General features: G+C 42.5%; 1 protein-coding gene across 1 annotated transcript in view; it reads left to right on the top strand.

Annotated features, from left to right (window-relative positions):
* The window catches only part of LOC121269593 (synaptojanin-2-like), a 505,511-nt gene that overhangs the window by 4,693 nt on the left and 480,265 nt on the right, over nucleotides 1–20,553 (top strand). The window contains exon 2 of the mRNA XM_041174296.1: nucleotides 16,646–16,732. Coding sequence (XP_041030230.1) covers nucleotides 16,646–16,732 — 87 coding nt within the window. The remainder of the gene's footprint in view (nucleotides 1–16,645; nucleotides 16,733–20,553) is intronic.

Genomic DNA, 20,553 nt, shown 5'->3' with positions numbered 1-20,553 from the left:
ATATGTGTAGCTTCCAATACATGCAAATGTGCCACATTGCGAGCCCTACTGACAATCTTAAATTGATTTTCAGTACAATTCTTAGCACACTGAGGATTATTTAGCAAATATTATCCAATTGTGGAATCACATCTAATGTTGGACATTGTGTTTTGAGTTTTGCAAGCACTGGCTGGTTAGATATGGTCTGTACCTTGCCTACTGCGAACACTGGCTGGGCATGCTGTTTGATACGATACCCCAGTATTCGTGATGTACAATCCACACATCTAGCATCACACTGGCACTGAAATTCATATGCCACATTACTCATTTGTATGATAGCAGAAAGTCTTTTTGGCTTGACTGCAGCATCCTGTTAGTGGTGAATACGACTAGTTATCCTTGCAAAGCTGAAGTCAAAGGGAATCGGGGGGGTGGGGTGGGGGTAGAGGTGGGGGCGGCTGTGGTGGGGACTCACCCACTGATTGGAATCGTACCTAGCACAAAAAAAATGGTTGCAGTTGTTGAGGCCGGTCATCTCAGCCTTAGGACATCACTGCAGGAGTTGCTCGGGGTAGTGTCCTAAGCCCAACCATCTTCAGTTGCTTCATCAATGATCTTCCCTCCATCATAAGGTCCTATGTGGGGATGTTTGTTGATGATTGATACTGAACACTGTGCATTCCTAACTCCTCAGTCACAGGCCGCTTCAGTATCTATCTGCTGCATGTCCTGGACAACATTCGGGCTTTAGTTAATGAGTGGGAAGTAATATTTGCACTACACAAGTGTCAGGCAATGACCATATCCAACAAGAGAGAATCCAACCATCTCCCCTTGACTATCAACAGCATTATCATTGACCCCACCATCAACATGCTGGGGTTGCCATTGACCAGAGGCATAACTAGACCACCCATATAAACACTGTGCCTACAAGGGAAGGTCAAGGTTGGCAATTCTGCAGTGGGTAACTCATCATCTGACTCCCCAAAGCCTGTCCGCCATCTACAAGGCACAAGTCAGGAGTGTGATGAAATACTCCCCACTTGTCTGCATAAGTGCAGCTCTAACAGCACTCGAAGCTTGACACTATCCAGGATAAAGCAGCTTACTTGATTGGCACCCAAACCACTACCCTAAACATTTACTCCTGCCACCAGCACAGAGTAGCAATGGTGTGTACCATATGCAAGATGCACTGCAGCAATACACCAAGGCTCAAACCTGTGACCTCTACAACCTAGAAGGACAAGTGCAGCAGATGCATAAGAACAGCACTACATTCAAGTTCTCCTCCAAGCCACACACCATTCTAACTTGGAACTATATCTCTGCTCCCTTACTACTGCTGGGTCAAAATCCTGGAACCCCCTCACCAATAGTACTCTGTTACATACACCTACACCAAATGGACTGTAGTGGTTCCAGAAGGTGACTTACCACCAACTTTTTGAGGGCAATTAGGGATGGGCAATAAATGCCCTCGCCAGCGACATTCACATCCCAAGGACAAATAAAAAATAATAATTCTGGCCTCTTGAGCAACCCTGATTTCAATCACTCCATCATTGGTGGCTGTGCCTTCAGCTGCCCTGGCCCTAAACTCTGGAATTCCCCTCCCTAAACTCTCACCTCCCTTTCCTCCTTCATAACACTCCTTAAAAAGCTATCTCTTTGACTAGGCTTTTGGTCTTTGACTTTAATGTTTTCTTATACAGCTCAGTGGTACATTCTTATTTTATGATGTTCCTGAGAAATGCCTTGGGACATTTCATTACATTAAAGTTGTGTTAAACAATCAGTTTATGTACATTCAGGAGGGGAAGAATGCATTTGCCATGGTCCATTCCAGAACCAACAGTGTAGCAGAGATTAGGTTAGAGGTCCTGCCCTGGGTGTATCAGGAATTGGGAGTAAATTGAAAAGCAGGATCTTTGATCTACATGCAAATTAGCATAGGGACAAACAGATTAGGAAAGTCAACATGTAATTAAAGAATGGTGTGGGGAGGAGCATTTCCATTTCATGGGACTCTGGCATCAGTCCTGGAACAGTAAGGAGTTGTACAATTGGGATGGGCTACACCTGAACAGGTTGGGACCAAAGTCCTGATGGAAAGAATAACTAGGGCTATAAATAAAATCTTAAACTATTGACATGGGAGAGGAACCAGCTAGAAATGACAGAAACCTAACAAGGAAAGAATAAGGAAAAGGGAGTAAAGGATGGAAGAAGGATAACATGACTGACCAGAGATCAGATTTATTCATTGAGCATCAAGGTAAAATAACTACTAAAAATGAGAGGAATAAAAAAAAAACAATTTGAACTGTTTGTACACCACTGTACAGAGTATTCAAAAAATGAATAATAATTTACAGTTTGGATCTGGATATAGTAGGAATAACTGAAATGTGGGGTGAATTTTGCATTGAGAAATGAGGACCGCTGCCATCCCACGCATGGGTAAAATCCAGCATGATGATGTCAAATTGCAAATCCAATATTGCTATATAAAGGTTTTTACAGATGCTACATTCAGGCGTGCTGATGAATTTATCTCATTTACCAATGACAACTCCAGTCAAGTGGAGAGAGCTAGAGGCTTTGCAGCCATGGCTGGATTTCCAAGGGTGCAAGAGATAATAGATTGCATACATGGCAATTAAAGCATCATTAGGACAGCCAGGGGCATTTATCAACTGAAAAGGTTACCACTTCATCAATGTGCAGATTGTGTGTGATCATAGGCAAAGGATTATGCAGGTGTGTGCACGCTATCCTGGCAACAGTCATGATGCCTACATACTTTGACGCCCCCAGAGAAGTCCAAAATCCATGCAATGAGCCAGAGAGGAGGTACAATGAGAGCCACACTTCTACCAGGGCTGTCATTGATCAGACCATTGGTCTGCTCAAAATGAGATTTTGATGTTTGGATTGGTCAGCTGGCCCTCTTCAATACTCTCCTGCTCGAGCCTCACTTATGGTCGTGGTATGCTGTGCCTTGCACATCCTGACGCTTCAGAGAGGGGAAGCCCTGGTACAGGAGGATCTAATGAAGCGAGCCCCAAGCTCTGATGAGTCTGAGGATAAGGCTGAGCCATGCTAGTCAGCTGTGCAGGATATTTTGGATACCATGGAAATGTGACATTTGCTAAAAATGCAAAGGTTTAACTAGCAATCTGCAATTTGATCATCTCGACCACCCTCACCTTTTCTTGGTATCTCCCATTCATCAACTAGGGCTGCCTGTGCATGTACCAATGTGGAGTTACCAAATGAGGCCGATCACGGAGCACAAACTCTCTTAAGAGCATGCAGTCAATGCAAATCTAAACCAGCACATCACATACATGGAGCACTAACATAGGTGGAGCCTCCAGTGCAAAGAAAAATTATTTACAAAATAAATCAAACTTCACACCTAGCAAAACTATTCAATCACCATCGTGAACCCACGTGTGACTAATGAGATGTTTTCTTAAATCTTTTCTGGGTGCTATGGTGTGATGCTCCCTTCTCGACGCCAGCTATGCTGGAGACAGGCTGCTAAATGTTACGCCTCTTTGCCTGGGATGACCATGGCGGACATCCTCTGGCTGCCTAAGGCTGTCAGATTCCTGGAGTGGCTGGGGTCTCTTCCACAGTGGCAGAAGGCTCACCTGTCACCGTGGCACTCTGAGGCATTTATGTCAATGGCAGAGGGGCAGGGGAGAGGCTATCCCCATGAGAAGCGCCCTGAAAGGTGCCTCCCCGATGGTGGCAGCAGCTGTTCATCTGCAGCTGTGAGTTCCTCAGAGGAACCAGGACCTGGCTCTGGCTCTTGGCACCTTGTTTCCCTCTCGCTCTGGTTTTCGGCACTGGAGCTGAGAGACAAGGCAATGGAATACAGGTCAGAGCACGTACCCAATATCCCATCAATGAGCTGCTGCTGGGTTTGACCCTCCATGACAGTCACCAGTCTCTCAATGGAGGAAGCTGTGCGTTCTGAAGAGTGTGTCATCACAACATTCAGGGTCTAGCTGGACCCCTCCACTGTCTGTGCCAGAGCAGTAGTCCATCTGGAATCTCTGGTACATCTCTATGTACCTCGCACTGTATGTCAGCATCTGCTGCCTGATGGACTGCTACAGAGGCTTGTCATCAATCTGGGGCTCAGCATCTAGTTCACCTCCAACACTCCTCTGATTGCCAGAGGCCTGCACTACCTCAGTCTCTGACAACTAGTCTGGTGACTGTGATGTGCTCGCACAAGTGCATGGATTCCTTTCGGCAGAGTTGCGTATCCCCACTGAGGTGCTTGTATCTGCACTGGCACTAGATGCAGAGAAAGGATGTGACTGTGCACCTTTTAGGCTTCCTCCTCCTCCGAGATTAATGTTGGTCCCTCAGAGCTGGTGGCTGCAGCTGCTGATTTCCCCTGTCGGGAGAAACAAACAATGAGTATGAAGGATATCGTCATTATCTGAGATGACTTCACAGACATAAGATTCCTAAAAACACACGCTGGCACCATTGAGAGATGGTAACCAAGGTTCCAAGATCTGCCCCTTCAACATTGAGACACACATGCTTCCCCAAATTCTATAAGCCTCCGAAGTCCAAAGCCATCAATGCTCCCTCTCTGCTACCACCTAGTTTCCAACCCTCCATCCCTTTCAACACTATCTTTTCAGGAAAGATCTATGCACCCTTGGAATCTCACCACCATGGAGCCATCCTCCAAGCTTGCCTGGCCAAATGGTAGCATTCCACCTCTAGAGAGGTGAGAATTGACGAGTTGGGTTGACCACCTCCAGTCCTGGCTCTCTTTCAGGCATTATGTGCCCTCTTCTGCATATAAAACATTGTAATGAATTAAGTGTGGGAAAATCATGCTTTCAATAGTTTTTAAAAATTAATTCATGGGATGTGGGTGTCGCTGACTAGGCCAGCATTTGTTGCCCATCCCTAGTTGCCCTTGAGAAGATGGTGAACTGCCTTCTTGAACCGCTGTAGTCCAAACCACAGTGCTGTTAGGAAGGGAGTTCCAGGATTTTGACCCAGCGACAGTGAAGGAACAGTGATATATTTCCAAGTCACTTCCAGGGTGGTGTGTGGCTTGGAGGGGAACTTACAGGTGGTGGCGTTCCCATGTGTCTGCTGTCCTTGTCCTAGATGATAGCAGTCGTGGGCTTGGAAGGTGCTGTCTAATGAGGTGTGTTTCTGCAGTACATCTTGTAGATGGTACACACTGCTGCCACTGTATATTGGTGGTGGAGGGAGTGAATGTTTGTGGATGGGGTGCCAGTCAAATGGGCTGCTTTGTCCTGGATGGTGTCAAACTTCTTGAGTGTTGTTGGAGTTGCACTCATCCAGGCAAGTGGAGAGTATTCCATCACACTCCTGACCTGTGCCTTGTAGATGGTGGACGGGCTTTGGGGAGTCAGAAGGTGAGTTACTCGCTGCAGGATTCCTACCCTCTGACCTGCTTTTGTAGCCACAGTATTTTATGGCTAGTCTAGTTCAGTTTCTGGTCAATGGTAACCCCAAAGATGTTGATAGTGGGGAATTCAGCAGTGGTAATGCCATTGAAAGTCAAAGGGCGATGGTTGTATTCTCTCTTGTTGGTGATGGTCATTGCCCAGCACTTGTGTGGCATGAATGTTACTTGTCAGCCCAATCCTGGATATTGTCCAGGTATTGCTGCATTTGGACATGGACTGCTTCAGTATCTGAGGAGTTGCAAATGGTGCTGAACTTTGTGCAATCATCAGTGAACATCCCCACTTTTGACCTTATGATAGAAGGAAGGTGATTGATGAAGCAGCTGAAGATGGTTGGGCCTAGGACACTATCCTGAGGAATTCCTGTAGAGGTTTAATGGGATTGAGATGACTGATCTCCAACAAACACAACCATCTTCCTTTGTGCCAGGCATGACTCCAACCAATGGTGAGTTTTCCCCCCTGATTCCCATTGACTCCAGTTTTGTTAGGGCTCCTTGATGCCACACTCGGTCAAATGCGGCCTTGATGTCAGGGGCAGTCACTCTCACCTCACCTCTGCAGTTCAGTTCTTTTGTCCATGCTTGAACCAATGCTGTAATGAGGTCAAGAGCTGAGTAGCCCTGGCAGAAACAAACTGAGTGTCAGTGAGCAGATTATTGCTAAGTACGTGCCGCTTGATAGCACTGTTGATGACCCCTTCCATTATTTTACTGATGGTGGAGAGTAGACTGGGGTAGTAATTGGCTGAGTTGGATTTGTCCTGCTTTTTGTGGGCAGGAAATGCCTGGGCCATTTTCTACATTGCGGAGTAGATGCCAATGTTGTAGCCGTACTGGAACAGCTTGGCTAGGGGTACGGCAAGTTCTGGAGCACAAGTCTTCAGTACTGTTGCCGGAATATTGTCAGGGCCCATAGTCTTTGCAGTTTGCAGTGCCTTCAGCTGTTTCTTGATATCACGTGGAGTGGATCGAATTGGCTGAAGAGACTAGTCTCTGTGATGCTGGGGACCTCCGGAGGAGGCTGAGGTGGATCATCCTCTTGGTACTTCTGGCTGAAGATTTATACATATGCTTCAGCCTTATTTTTGCACTGATGTGCTGGGCCCCCCCATCATTGAGGATGAGGATATTTGTGGAGCCTCCTCCTTCAGTGAGTTGTTTAATTGTCCACCATCATTCAGGACTGCAGAGTTTAGATCTGATCCTTTGGTTGTGGAATCACTTAGCTTTGTCTATCACTTGCTGCTTATGTTGTTTGGCATGCAAGTAGTCCTATGTTATAGCTTCACAAGGTTGATACCTGGTTTTTAGGCATGCCTGGTGCTGCTCCTGTCATGCCCTCCTGCACTCATCATTGAACCAGGGCTGATCCCCTAGCTTGGTGATAATGTGGGGGGATATGCCAGACCATGAGGTTACAGATTGTGGTTGAGTACGGTTTTGCTGCTGCTGATGGTCCACATCCCCTCATGGATGCCCAGTCTTGAGTTGCTAGATCTGTTCGAAATCTATCACATTTAGCGCGGTGGTAGTGCCACACAACACGATGGAAGGTATCCTCAATGTGAAGGTAGCACTTTGTCTCCACAAGGACTGTGTGATGGTCCCTCCTGTTGATACTGTCATGGACAGATGCAGGCAGGTTGGTGAGGATGAGATCAAGTATGTTTTTCCTTCTTTTTGGTTCCCTCACCAGCTACTGCAGACCCAGCTTAGCAGCTATGGCCTTTAGGACTCGGCCAGCTCGGTCTTTGGTGGTGCTACTGAGCCACACTTCGTGATGGACATTGAAGTTCCCCACCCAGGGCACATTCTCTGCTCTTGCCACCCTCAATGATTCCTCCAAATAGTCTTCAACATGGAGGAGTACTGATTTGTCAGGTGAGGGAGTGTGGTACGTGGTAATTAGCAGGAGTTTCCTTGCCCATGTTTGATCTGGTACCATGAGATTCATGGGGTCCGTAGTCAATGTTGGGGACTTCCAGATTGACTCCAGGGTAACTCCCTCCTGACTGTATACCACTGTGCCATCACCTCTGCTGAGTCTATCCTGCTGGTGGGACAGGACATACCCAGGGATGGTGATGGTGGTGCCTGGGACATTCTCTGTAAGATACGATGATTCCGTGAGTATGACTATGTCAGGCTGCTGCTTGACTAGTCTGTGAGACAGCTCTCCCAACTTTGGCACAAACCTCCAGATGTTAGTAAGGAGGACTTTGCAGGGTTGACGGGGTTGAGTTTACTGTTGTCATTGTCATTTCCAGTGCCTAGGTTGATGCTGGGTGGTCCGCCCAGTTTCATTGCTTTTGGACTTTGTAGTGGTTTGATACAACTGAGGGCTTGCTAGGCCATTTCAGGGGGCATTTAAGAGTCAACCACATTGCTGTAGGCTGGAGTCACATGTAGGCCAGACCAGGTAAGGACACAGGTTTCCTTCCCTAACCGGCATTAGTGAACCAGATGCGTTGTTACGACAATCGACAATGGTTTCGTGGTCATCACTAGACTTTTAATTCAAATTCAAATTCCACCGTCTGCCGCGGTAGGATTCAGACCCGGGTCCGCAAAGCATTACCCTGGATCTCTGGATTACTAGTCTGGTGACAATAACACTACGCCACTGCATCCTCCCACACAAATTGTGTGCCTAACATGTTCTTTGTCATTGTGGCAAACAATTCTCAAATGTTCTTTGTTAACTAACAGGTGTTGCAATTCAGAAGCCACCCCCTGATTCCCTGGATGCCATGCAGAGTGGCATCTCTGCTTCATACCACCTTGTGCAATTGGTCAAGACACTCGCGAATCCCACACTCGGCACACATCATACCAGACTCTTCCATAAAGGTCCATATGCAAAATGGTTACACACTCCTAGCAGATCATAAGAGATTATTGAGCCTTTTACAGAATTGCAACTGGACAACCCTATGGCTATTCACTATCTCTGCATCCTCTGCCCAGGCTGCTTTGGTCTGGCTGGGTGGTCTCCTCTTTCCATCAGCAGGCATGAAGACCTCCCATCTGTCACTCAGCCTGGAGGAGTACTCAAAGGGAATCATCATCAAACCATGGGGCCGTCCTCAGTCTGGGGCCCTCAGCAGCTGCTCCCTCCATTCTCTCTGTCACAATGCCTCTGTGGAGAGACAAAGAGAGTTGAAGGGTAGTATGCGAGTCTTTTCCTAAACACTTGTTTCTCACAAGGGGAATGGAATAGATGTACTCAAATGTTCTTTGCTCCCTAGCAAGGGTCCTGAATAACACACTGCAGACAAAATAGTCACCAAAATTTGAAAACAAGCTCTTACCTGCTGCTGCTTCAATAGATCAATGGATTTACAAATCACCTTGGTCCAAACTTCTGCCTCCAGACCATCAGTTTGTTTGCAACTGCTACCAACCCATTTGAGGGTGCCTTTAAATGGGTGGCTGTGACCAACCCCGAGTTCATGGTCTGACCCCTCTTCACACCACTACCCCCCCACCCTGCTGCACAACCCCCCCAAGTGTCTTGCCCTTGCCCTGAACCCCGATTGGGTACACTGCCATAGAACCATAGAATCATAGAAAAGTTACAGCACAGAAGGAGGCCATTCAGCCCATCTTGTCCATGCCAGCCCGAGGACACCCAGGTGCCCAGCCACCTTGTTGGTTGTTGGCTGACTTCCTGTTGGGTGGTTGCTAATTGGCTGATAAATGCTTTATTCGACATCTTTAAAAGTCAAACCACGCATTTCCAGGTCGCACTCCTGATCCCACTGCTGCAAAGTGTAAAATTCACCCTGTGGTTACGTAGAGAATTGATTGGCAGTTTACTATTGCAGTTTGTAATAAATTTAGAAAGGAGGGAGAGGAGTTGGAGAAGCTGTACTAGCTAAATATAACATGACGGCAATAAGGGAAAAGAAATTAATGAGCAGTAAAATAGATACAGAATCCATATGGTTTGAATTAAAAGGGATTCATCATTCTAACAGGAGAATATTATAGACCAAATGGTGGAAGACGATTGGAGAAATAAATATGTAGGAAAATCTATGAGAAGAGCAACAGGCATGGAATAATAATAGTGGAAAGTTTCAACTACCCTCCGATAAACTAGCAGGAAGAAATCACAAAAGGAGAAGAGGGAATGGAGTTTTTATAATGTATACCGCACAACCTTTTCACTCAGCACATGGTGCCTAATAAGAAAAGAATCACTGCTGGATCTTGCATGGGAGGCTGAGTTTCAAAAGCTACAATTATCTCATCAGTGAGTTCTGAGTTCACAATTTGACTGACTGTTTAAAAAAGGCTCTTAAATGATTAGCTGTTTTTTATGTGGGGTCAGAATAAAGGTTAATTTTATAAAAGATTAACCATTTGAGATTAAAAGCTTTGAATGTTTTTTATGAAAGTGAGTTTTTATGTGAGTGAGAGCTGTATCAGATTGTTAGAAGTTTATTTTTTCATTTCCATATGGCTCCTGAGGTTTGACCATGGTGGATACTGAGTGAGTGGCCATGGAGATGGCATGGAGAGTGTGAGATGCCATGGTGGTGATTGGGGGCATGAGTTAGTATTGGGTTGGCATGAGAGTATGAGGCAGCATAGGGTTGGGTGGGGGTGAGGAACGAAGGTCTAACAGCTTCTGAAACAACTGGGCGAAGTCCCAGAGAACCGGGGTGGGGTTTCCTAAGCAGCCCATCTTGGCACTCGCCCATCCACGTGGCAGCCTATCCTCTGTTTCTGGGTTAATTGGGCCCAACTTGATCCTATGACCCCCCCCCCCCCCAAACCACCCGGAGTGAAAATTGCGCAATTTGGGGTACTTTTTACTGAGATGGATCTAGTGAGTTGGGAAAATTTCCAATATGAGCTACCAGTAGTGAAAATCTGGTCCTAAGTCATAAGACCTATACCACGAAGCAGAGGGTAATGATCCAATTTAAAGTGGAATGATAACTTGCCATTGAGACAATCCGTATAGTACATCTACATATTTTGTTTTGAAAGCCACTTCACCAAACTCCCCCTGAAGCCAGATGCAGGCAGGCAGGATCTTATGCATGTAGTCTTATTCACTGACAACATCTGGAGATGAAGCTCTGCTGAGTGCTTTTCCACTCAGAAATAAAATGGACACACTCTAATTATTTTCCCACAAATGGCAGTTTGACCCTACGACTAACCAAGACCGTGCCGGCTCTCTGCAAGAGCAATTTAGCTAGTTCTACTTGTCCACCCTTTCCTTGTGATCATGCAACTTTTTTCCCCCTTCAAGCATTTATCCAAATTTCCTTTTGAAAGCCACAATTGAGTCTGCCTCCACCACCCATTCCACATTATGACCATTTGCTACTTGAAAAAGTTTTTCCTCATATCAACTTTGGATTTTTTGCCAGTCACTTTAAATCTGTGTCCTCTGGTTCCTGACCATTCTGCCAATGGGAACAGTTTCTCCCTATCATCTCTTTCTAGACCACTCATGATTTTGAACACGTATCAAATCTCCTCTCAGCTTCACCTTCTCCAATCTATCCGTGTAACTGAAGTCTCTTATCCGGAGAAACATTCTCATCTGCATCCTCTTTAATGCTGTCACATCTGTCATTAAGTGCAGTGTGCAGAATTGGGCGCAATACTTCAGTTGAGACCATTCCAATATATTTTTAAAAATCATGATTTCCTTGCTTACATACTTTATGCCCTTGTTTAAAAAGTCCAGAATCTTTAAACCCTTTTCTCAACCTGCCCAGCCGAGATCAACGATATGTGCTGATATACACCTCCAATCTCTCTGTTCCTGTGTCCCCTTTAGAATTGTATCCTTTAGTTTATATTGCCTCTCCTCGTTCTTCCCACAAAAATGTATCAGTTTGCATTTTTTCTGCATTAAATTTAATCTGTCACATGCGCACCCTGCCTATGTCCTCTTGAAGTCTATCACTATTCTCCACACAATTCATAATACTTCCATGTTTTGTGTCATCTGTAAATTTTGAAATTGTGTCCTGTACACCCAAGTCCAAGTCATTAATATATATGAAGAAAAGTAATGGTTCTACTACCTTCCTATAGTCTGAAAAATAAGCTTCCTCCACTACTTTCTGTATCCTATCACTTAGCCAAATTCGTATCCATGCTGCCACTTCCCCTTTTGTTTCATGGACTTCACTTTGCTGATGACCTGTTATGTGGCGCTTTACCAAACTCCTTTTGGAAGTCCAAATACCACATCAACTGCATTACTTTTATTGACCATCTCTTACATCATCAAAAAACTCAAACAAATTTATTAAACTTTATTGGCCTGTAACATATCCATGTCTGCCTTCCTTAATCAACAGTTGTCCTTGTGCCTTAATTTTGTTCTGGATTATCGTTTCTAAAGATTTTCCCACCTCCCAGTTTAAACTGACTGGCCTGTAGTTATTGGGTGTATCCTTGCACTCTGTTTTTGACAAGAATGTAACACTTGCAGTTATCCAGTCCTCTGGCACCACCCTTGCATCTAAGGAGGATTGGAAGATTACGACTGGTGCTTCTGCATTTTTCTCCCCTACTACCCTCTGTATTATTAGATGTATCACATATAGTCCTGATAATGTTTCCACTATAAGTACAGCCACCTTTTTTAATACCTTGTCTTTATTAATTTTTAGCCCATGCAGCATCTCAATTACTACCTTGTTCACTGTGACTCCACCAACATCATCTTCCTTGGTAAAGACAAAGCAAAGTACTCGTGTCGCATGTATAGGCCTCTTTCTTGATCAGCCTCACCTGTCCTCAAACTACTCTTTTACCAATTAAATGCCCATAAAAGACTTTTGGATTCACTTTTATATTAACAGTTAGCCTCTTCTCATGCTCTCTTGTTTCCTTTTTCACTTCCCCTCTGAACTTTCTATACTCAGCCTGATTCTCGTTTGTATTATCAACCTGAAATCTGTCATGCACATTCCTTTGCTGCTTCATATTACTCTCTATCTCTTTATTCATCCAGGGAGACCGATAGTATTGAATCAACATGCCAAGATCCTTAGGTTGTGCAATTTTAGTAATCTATAAATATACTATTTCACAGTAATTGATGAATGACAGCCAATAAACATTGGAATCATCATTGATGGCTTAAAAAAAGGGTACTACTAAAAGCTCCACAGAAGACTGAATGTTGACTCCATCACTCAAAGTGTAACTATATCGTACAGGCTGAGAAAGTTCCAGATTAATATTTGATCCATTAGGGTAGCAGTAGTAAGTATTGGACTCAGCAAATTTGAGGAGAGAGATTAGTAATTTCTGTCCTAGGTCACTACTCACTCCCGTTGGATGAAGGCAGAACTGGCCTCATCGTGATATTTGGTGGTGGAGGGCAAGGGTGGGGTGTGGGCAGGAGGTCGAAGGGCAAAAAGAACACCACAGCATGCTTTCCTCTCAAAATTTTACCCTACCAATGGAAATATTTATTTCAATAATGCATACTATTTCAGTTCTGTAAATATGACAGCCTGCATTAACCCCCAAAAGAATCATTTAACTTTTTATATACAGTTGTTAATTAAAACAAATCGTATCAAGTTGTGGTGATCTCATGGATAGAGTTGTAGCTCTCATTCATCTGCTGTCTGATCTGTGGGCCTGTCATATACACATCATGCACATTGACTTACCTGAAAGGTCACAATAGCAAGGACGACAGCAACAATCTTATCAATTTACTATTTTATACAGCTTCTGGTTTAAGTAAATATTTAGAAGATTTCACAAGGTGAAATGAATACCAGTTAGGTTATGAAGGAACTTGAGTGCTGGGATAGGAACAGGGGAAAAAAGAATTCAAAGGCCCGGTCAATGGATGGATTTTTAACATAAATTTTGGTGCTCACTTCCCTCACTCTGGAATTACATCCTAAATCCCAGCCACCTTGCCATATCTCTCTACTTGCAAACGATATGCTTTCAACTGCATTTTCTATTGGTTTTCCTTGAAATCCCTTTCAAAATGCTCTGTATTCAATTGTGCCATTCCCCCTGTGGCTGCGAAATACTTTGTGGTTTGTTACAGTATGAATACTGTTTTATGCTAGTGCCTATAACCAGAGATGGACCTGTTGAAATGACAGCCCTTAATCTTTTTGTTGTATTTCTTTTCAGTAAATGGTATATTCTCATAGAATCATATCCTTTCCAAGGCATCTCAGCGGAAAATAGCACACAGGTTTCTAAAGGATTCTAAATCAAAATAAAATTCACTGAACACCAATTATGTTTCTAAAATGGGGGCTTCTAAATCAAGCTTCTATAGTAATCTTTGTAACATTTCAAAGAATTTTCATGGATAAAAATGTTCAAAGATTGTGCAATATTTTAATGCAAGTCATTGCTAGCATTTTACATCAAGTCTTCACTTCCTTCAGTGTTAAGTGTCACAGTCTTTATGACAAAGTGCCGGGCTCTTTCTGTTTTCTTACAATCACAGGTGCAATGAGATAAATCACATTCAAACATTTGTGCACAATGTTGCTGTGTTGGAAATAGTACATGCCTCTATTTATCCTCCTTCTCCAGTTTGCTAAACATTTTTGTGAAGAAAGCATTTTAAATGAACTTTCTGAACCTATTTTAGTTTACGTAGTATTTGTCTTTTTTTCCTCTCTGGCTTGCTCAGTTGAAATATTGCGCAACAAAGAGAATTATGCAAATTTTAAATATTCTGATTCCTTAAAATGCATAAATCCACCACCATTGAATTCCTTAAGTTCAATGTGTTACATACAAATGTACAAGTTAGGAGCAGGAACAGGCCACTCAGCTCCTCGAGCCTGCTCCACCGTTCAACAAGATCATGGCTGATCTGATTTAACCTCAACTCCACACCTCAACTAGCATTACATAGAGGCTGAATTTTCTTGTGTATTCAGTGCTTGAGTGTTCACAAGGCTATGGGATTAAAATGGTGCTGACAGCGGTAAAAACAAAAAACAAAAAACTGCGGATGCTGGAAATCCAAAACAAAAACAGAATTACCTGGAAAAACTCAGCAGGTCTGGCAGCATCGGCGGAGAAGAAAAGAGTTGACGTTTCGAGTCCTCATGACCTTCGACAGAACAATGGTGGTGTTGATATGAAATTAGCTGAGGGACAGAAAGCAGAAAGTAATAATGAATGCCTGTTTTTCAGACTGTAAGGAAGTACACAGTGGTTTTCCTTGGGGTTGGTATTAGAACTATTGATGTTTTTGATATATATTAATGTCTTGAACTTGGATATACAGGGCATAATTTCAATATATGCAGATGACATGAAACTCAAATGTAGTAAATGATGAGGTTAGTAACAGCCTCTAGGAGGGCTTAACAAACTGGTGAAAAGGGCAGTCACATGGCAGATGACATTTAACACTCACAAGTGTGAAGTGATAAATTATGATAGGTAGAATAAGGAGGAGCAATATTAACTAAGTAGACTTTTAAAGGTGGTGAAGCAACAGGTTTGGGGATGTGTGTACAAAAATCATTGAAGGTGACATGACAAGTTGATAAGGCTGTTAAAAAAGCATATGCAACCCTTGGCTTTCTCAATAGATGCTTAGAGTAGCTAAGCAAGGAAGTTATAGTAATCCTTTATAAAGCATTAGTTAGGCCTCAGATGGAGTATTATGTTCAATTCTTGGCACTACACTTTAGGAAGTATGTCAAGACCTTTGAGAGAGCGTAAGAGATTTACTACAGTTGCATCAGGGTTGAGGGACTTCGATTAGGTGGAGAGACCAGAGAAACTGGTTGTTTTCCTCCAGGTAGAGAAGGTTAAGAGGAAATTTGATAAGTGTTCAAAAATTATGAAGGTTTTGAAAGAGAAAATGAGGAGAAACCACTGACCGGAAACTGTACTGAATTGTTTAAAAAAAAGACATGCGTTTAAATAGGCACTGTAGTAATGTCGGAAATGTAGAAACCAATTTGTGCATAACAAGGTTCTACAAACAACAATGTGATAATCACCAGATTATCTGTTTTGGTGAAGTTGGCTGAAGGATAAATATTAGACTCTGCAACTCTGAAATAGGAATTTTTATGTAGACTTAAAGGGGCCTTGGTTTAATATCTCAACGAAAACTTTGAGAGTTCAGCACTTGGCCAGTACTTCTCTGGCGTGTCAGTCTAGAGTCTCTGAAGTGAAACTTGAACCTTCTGGCTCTGAGGCAAGAGTGCTACTGCTGACCCATGGCTAGCACCACAACATCATGGTTTGTTGGTGTATGATGTAATGCTTAACTTTGTATGTAATGATGTAGAATCTGCACTCATTAGCAATTGCTTATTGGCATCTGGGCTTCATTGACATCTGACCCTATTGTGCAAATCATAGACCTGGGACTGTGACAGAATCAACCAGTTCCTGTAGATAATGGACTAACAGCAGTGTACAATTTGTGTTCCAATGATTAATTTGAAATGTCAAAGTCAAGGCCACTGTAATGATGGGAACCTCTACCCAATTAGCTGGGCTAAAGCATTAACATTGTGGAAATGTTTTCACTGATTAAATTTCAAGGAAAAGTTTCCATTATACATCCTCTGATTTGCCTTGCACTGTGTAGCACGAGATTAGCTGAAGGTTAATGGAAGTGTTCACTGCAGAACTCTTCTGAATTTAAACTCAGTATCAAGAAGTACTGTTTTGCCCCTTCAAATCTGAGACCTGGTTTTATATTCAAGCCAGATGGAAAGAATTAAAAATCTTACCTAGCTGTGAAGGTCCAATGAAAATTGCAAAACGTAGCATGATGACTTTTCCTAACGCAGCAATGCTGGTAATGGAAGAACCAACAGAAAGTTGGTGCTGCCCTTAATGGAGCCTAAAGTAGATGTTGAGTCAATCCAGGTCTCATCTCCTTGTGCCCAATGATGGGAATAGGTCACCTACTGAGCTTGCAAATGGGGGAGAAAGCTAAAGAATGAATGAAAATAAGAATTTTAAAATGGAGGGGAGGTGAAATGATCAAGCAGATCATATTTGGCCTAAGGGTCTTGTATTACAGAGCATTTCTTTGTACTCTGAGTTGTGTCTTATGGAAATAGATGCTAAAGCTCTTGCATCGTTTAACATCATTATTGTCTGAATTAAGTTAGATTCCACATGTCAAATGCATCATAGGTGTTTTTGTTTTTTCAGCATCTGAGGAGAAGGAGTTTGTGAAGAGTAATTATGTGAAAATAATGGATGCGTATGGCTGTTTAGGTGTACTCCGTATAAAGAGGGGTAAGTGGATAGATGATTTTTTAGAACCTCCACTTGTCTAATGGAACACGATTGATCAAAGCTAGAATCTTGTTACATTTAGCAAGGATGTACCCATTTTTATAAATTGCCAGGATCTATTTTAATACCAAGTTCTGGATAACACTTTTTTTTGCCATGACAACCTATCAATATAATTTTATTAAAATGCACGTTGCATGGGGATTTTTTAAACTTCATTTTTATTGTCTACTTAATTATTATATTTTGAAAATTCTATCTCATTTCTAACTGCTGCACATTGAAAAATCATAGAACATGAAGGAGGTCATTTGGCCCATTGTTCCTTTGCTGGCTCTTTGAAAGAGCTATTTAATTAAGCCTATTCGCTTGTGTTGGTGATTCCCAAGCCTGGTTGTGAAGAAGACACGAAGATGAGGACGCTTTGGTGGAGACTGTTTATTGCTTGCCACAGAACTTGCTGTAACACCCTCTCCCCAGTGCTGGCTGACTCTTCTTTATATACACATCTGAATATAATTAATTAATACCCAAAGCCTGTTCACCTTATTACCTTAAACTACCAGGTATTTAACACCCATCACAGAACCTATTAGGTACTGACAGATTCCCTTCTTTTTAAATTAATATGCATACAAAAACTATTCATAAGAAAATATAAAATGTTAACACATGTTATCTTCTAATACAATCAATCTTTAACATACTCCATACCCCCCTCATGAAAACAAAAACAAAATTCTAATAAGGTTGCAACATGAAAATTTCTGTGATCTCATGATTCATTATAAAACAAGATGCCCCACTTCGAGGATCTCCAACAATTTCTTTGGACAAGCAGTTCTTTTTGTGAAACAATCAGACAACTGGTGACTTGCACCGACCCATTTTATTTTGGAAATCTCCGTCCTTTCCAACATCTCCTTTTATGCTCGCGAGATCAATCCTCAACCTCATTTCTGCGACACTCTTTGTTGAATGGCCATTTGTCTCAGAACGAACGGTTATCTACATAGCATTCGATAGGTACATTTTCTCCCAGTTGCCCCTTACATAGGAGTTCCTTTAAGATATTCGATAAATACCTAGCTATATTTGTCACTTCTATCAGAGCAAGTATCTCTGCAGCTAAGGTGCTTTTAACTACTCTCTTTATTTTGTTCGATTCCCAGGCTAATGGACAACATTTATCATTTCTTCCCACCAAAAAAATAATGAATCCTGTTGTATTTGAATTACCATCAGGAAGGTTAGTGTATGAGGCATCACTAAAAATGACTAATTTCACCCTTCTGGGTCACCCAGGTCTGGAAACTTAATTTTGTCAATGTCTTATTTGCTTTTAGCAATTCCCCAACAATAGCATATTTCAGTATGGTGCTCACTTCTAATACATCATAGCACGCATCCAGTTTGTGTGCTTAACCAGTTTAATTGACCAATTAAGCTTCTTAATTGATCTAATTCTTCCCTGGTTTTTGAGTCTTTCTACTGTGAGGGTATGGCCAAATTTATCAGGATCTTATTAACATTCTCTAGGTCTGACTGTTGAGTTAGGGTTATTCCCAGTTTAGTCTGCCTAAAGCTCCAGAGCCAGACTTCCAATTTTGAATTCCTTTATGATTTTATCTATTACAAATTTTTCAAGTGTCACAGATCCCCCCCTCCCCACAGAAAATCATCTACGTGAATTAAGAAAATGCCTGCTAGTTTTCCTTCATTGTACCAATAAAATATTGCTGGATCTGCTTTCAGCTGAAGACAACCAGCTTTTAGTAGGACAGACCTAACTGAAAAATACCATACCCTGCATTGTTTAACCCGTTAACACACTTATTTAGCCTCCATAATTTCTCCAGCTTCTTTTGGAGGCTTTAAGAGTTTTTCTCTTTGAAATTATTCCTCTTGCAAAAATGCTGATTTGACATCAATGGATTTACATTGCCATGAGTTTGGCGCTAAAAGTGTTAGGAAAGTCCTCAAACTTACTTTCTCTGCTATTGGGGAGTCTACTGTAACTTCCTGGTTGTCCAGTTGTTCCTTAAATCCCTGAGCTACAGGTCAGGCCTTAGCCTTATGCGTACCATCGGGAAGTACTTTCTCTGTACATATCCATCTATGGGACAACGCTGGCTGTCCTTTGTCTGGCACCCCGGTGTAAATGCCAAACGCTCTCCAACTGCCAAGTTCTTTTTGTTTTGTCTCCTTTACCAATTTGTCATCTAACTTGTAGCTTCTCTATTGTAGGGGCTCCTACTTCTTGTGTGGCTCCTTGCCTGTTCTTTGGTTTTGCTCTTGTTAAACTATGTCCCCTATTAGATCTCCTGTCCCTATCTGGATGACTACCACTGCTTAGACTAGATGACTTTTCACAAGTTCTTGATCTTTTCCCCTTGGCTGTAATCACCAGTAGACCCACTTTCTGAACTTACACTAATGTTTCCTGGCTTTCCACATTTTTTTTCTTTTTCTGCTAATCCATAGATCTGATATTCAGCCCCTAGTCTTGTACATTCAGCCAGTTTTTATTTTTTCCTGTGGCCTTTCTTGTCCTTTCTATTATGGTGGCTTCCCTCCACTCACTAGCCCCTTCTGGTACATATGCCACCCTAGTTCCAACTTCTGGTAGTTGATCTTTGTGATCCTGATCTTGACAATCATTTGGTCTACTCTCAGCCTGTTATGTGCCACAATCTGTTGTTCATGCAGGTCTGGCATATGTGTGCTGAGTGCATGGTGCAACTTCAGTTTCCACTCATCCTCTGTTCAGGTTCCGTCAATGTCTAATCAGTGCCAGTAAGGTGCGTGGAATGCACTTTAACAGTTTGGTTGCCATATTGCAGGATTATCGATTTGCTATCAGTGCCTATTACTTTTCCTAGGCCTCTCCATCCTTTCTGCTCTTCTCTTTTATAATATGCCACGTCCCCGGGCTTAAAATTAATTTCTGATGGCTTGGTTCGAGATCTCAAAGCTCTACTGACTAATTCTGAAACCTCCACCTTAATCAATGCTCTCCTCCCTTCATGCATGGCATTCAAATGTTCTGCAAAAATTGAACTAACGGTAACCCCTCCAAAGCTGGGTGATGGTCTCACGTTATTGAAGGATTCCTGCCATAAACTAATTGATAGGGGCTGTAGCACCCCCCCACCCCAATACCATCCAGAGCATGTGTTTTGCATGTACTGCCCACGCTAGAGCAGTTGTCAATTTACAATTCGTTTGGTCAGCACAAATTTTTCAGAGCATTTCGCTAATCATGGGCATGATTTCTCTTGCATACCCCGTTGCTAAAAGGATTCTCTACTGCTGTGTGCATTGCTACAATATTCAAATTTTCACACATACTCTTTTCATTGGCAAACTCTCCTCCATTGTCCATTAAGAATTTAGCTGGTGCTCCCAGCCCCATTCCTACCCATCTTTCCATTATTTTATTGATAATTACTGCTGACAGACTAAATCTAGTTGCTATGTCTACAAAATGTAGAAGAAAAATATTCTTTCCTTTATCCCATACTTTGAGGTGCGTTGCTACAGTTTCATTAATGTCTCTTGCCAATGGAAGACTTACTACTGGTCATGATGGCGTTTTCCTGTACTTGTTGCAAATATCATATTTTTCACCACTATCCTGAACAAGTCTCGTGTATTCCTCATCCAAGTACCCCTACGTTCTTTAACAGAATCTTCAATCAATGGCCAGATGGATGAGCAAGTTGTCAATGTAGTTTGGTAATAATTTGCTTTTTTTCCCTTTAAATCCCTATCCCTAGCTGTCATTAATACTTTAACATTTTGTATAGAGATGATAGGCC

Source organism: Carcharodon carcharias, chromosome 2, assembly GCF_017639515.1.
Source record: "Carcharodon carcharias isolate sCarCar2 chromosome 2, sCarCar2.pri, whole genome shotgun sequence".
In the NCBI taxonomy this organism is placed as follows: domain Eukaryota; kingdom Metazoa; phylum Chordata; class Chondrichthyes; order Lamniformes; family Lamnidae; genus Carcharodon; species Carcharodon carcharias.
Note: the sequence above shows the minus strand (reverse complement) of the source record. Positions and strands in the feature narration are given on the sequence as shown.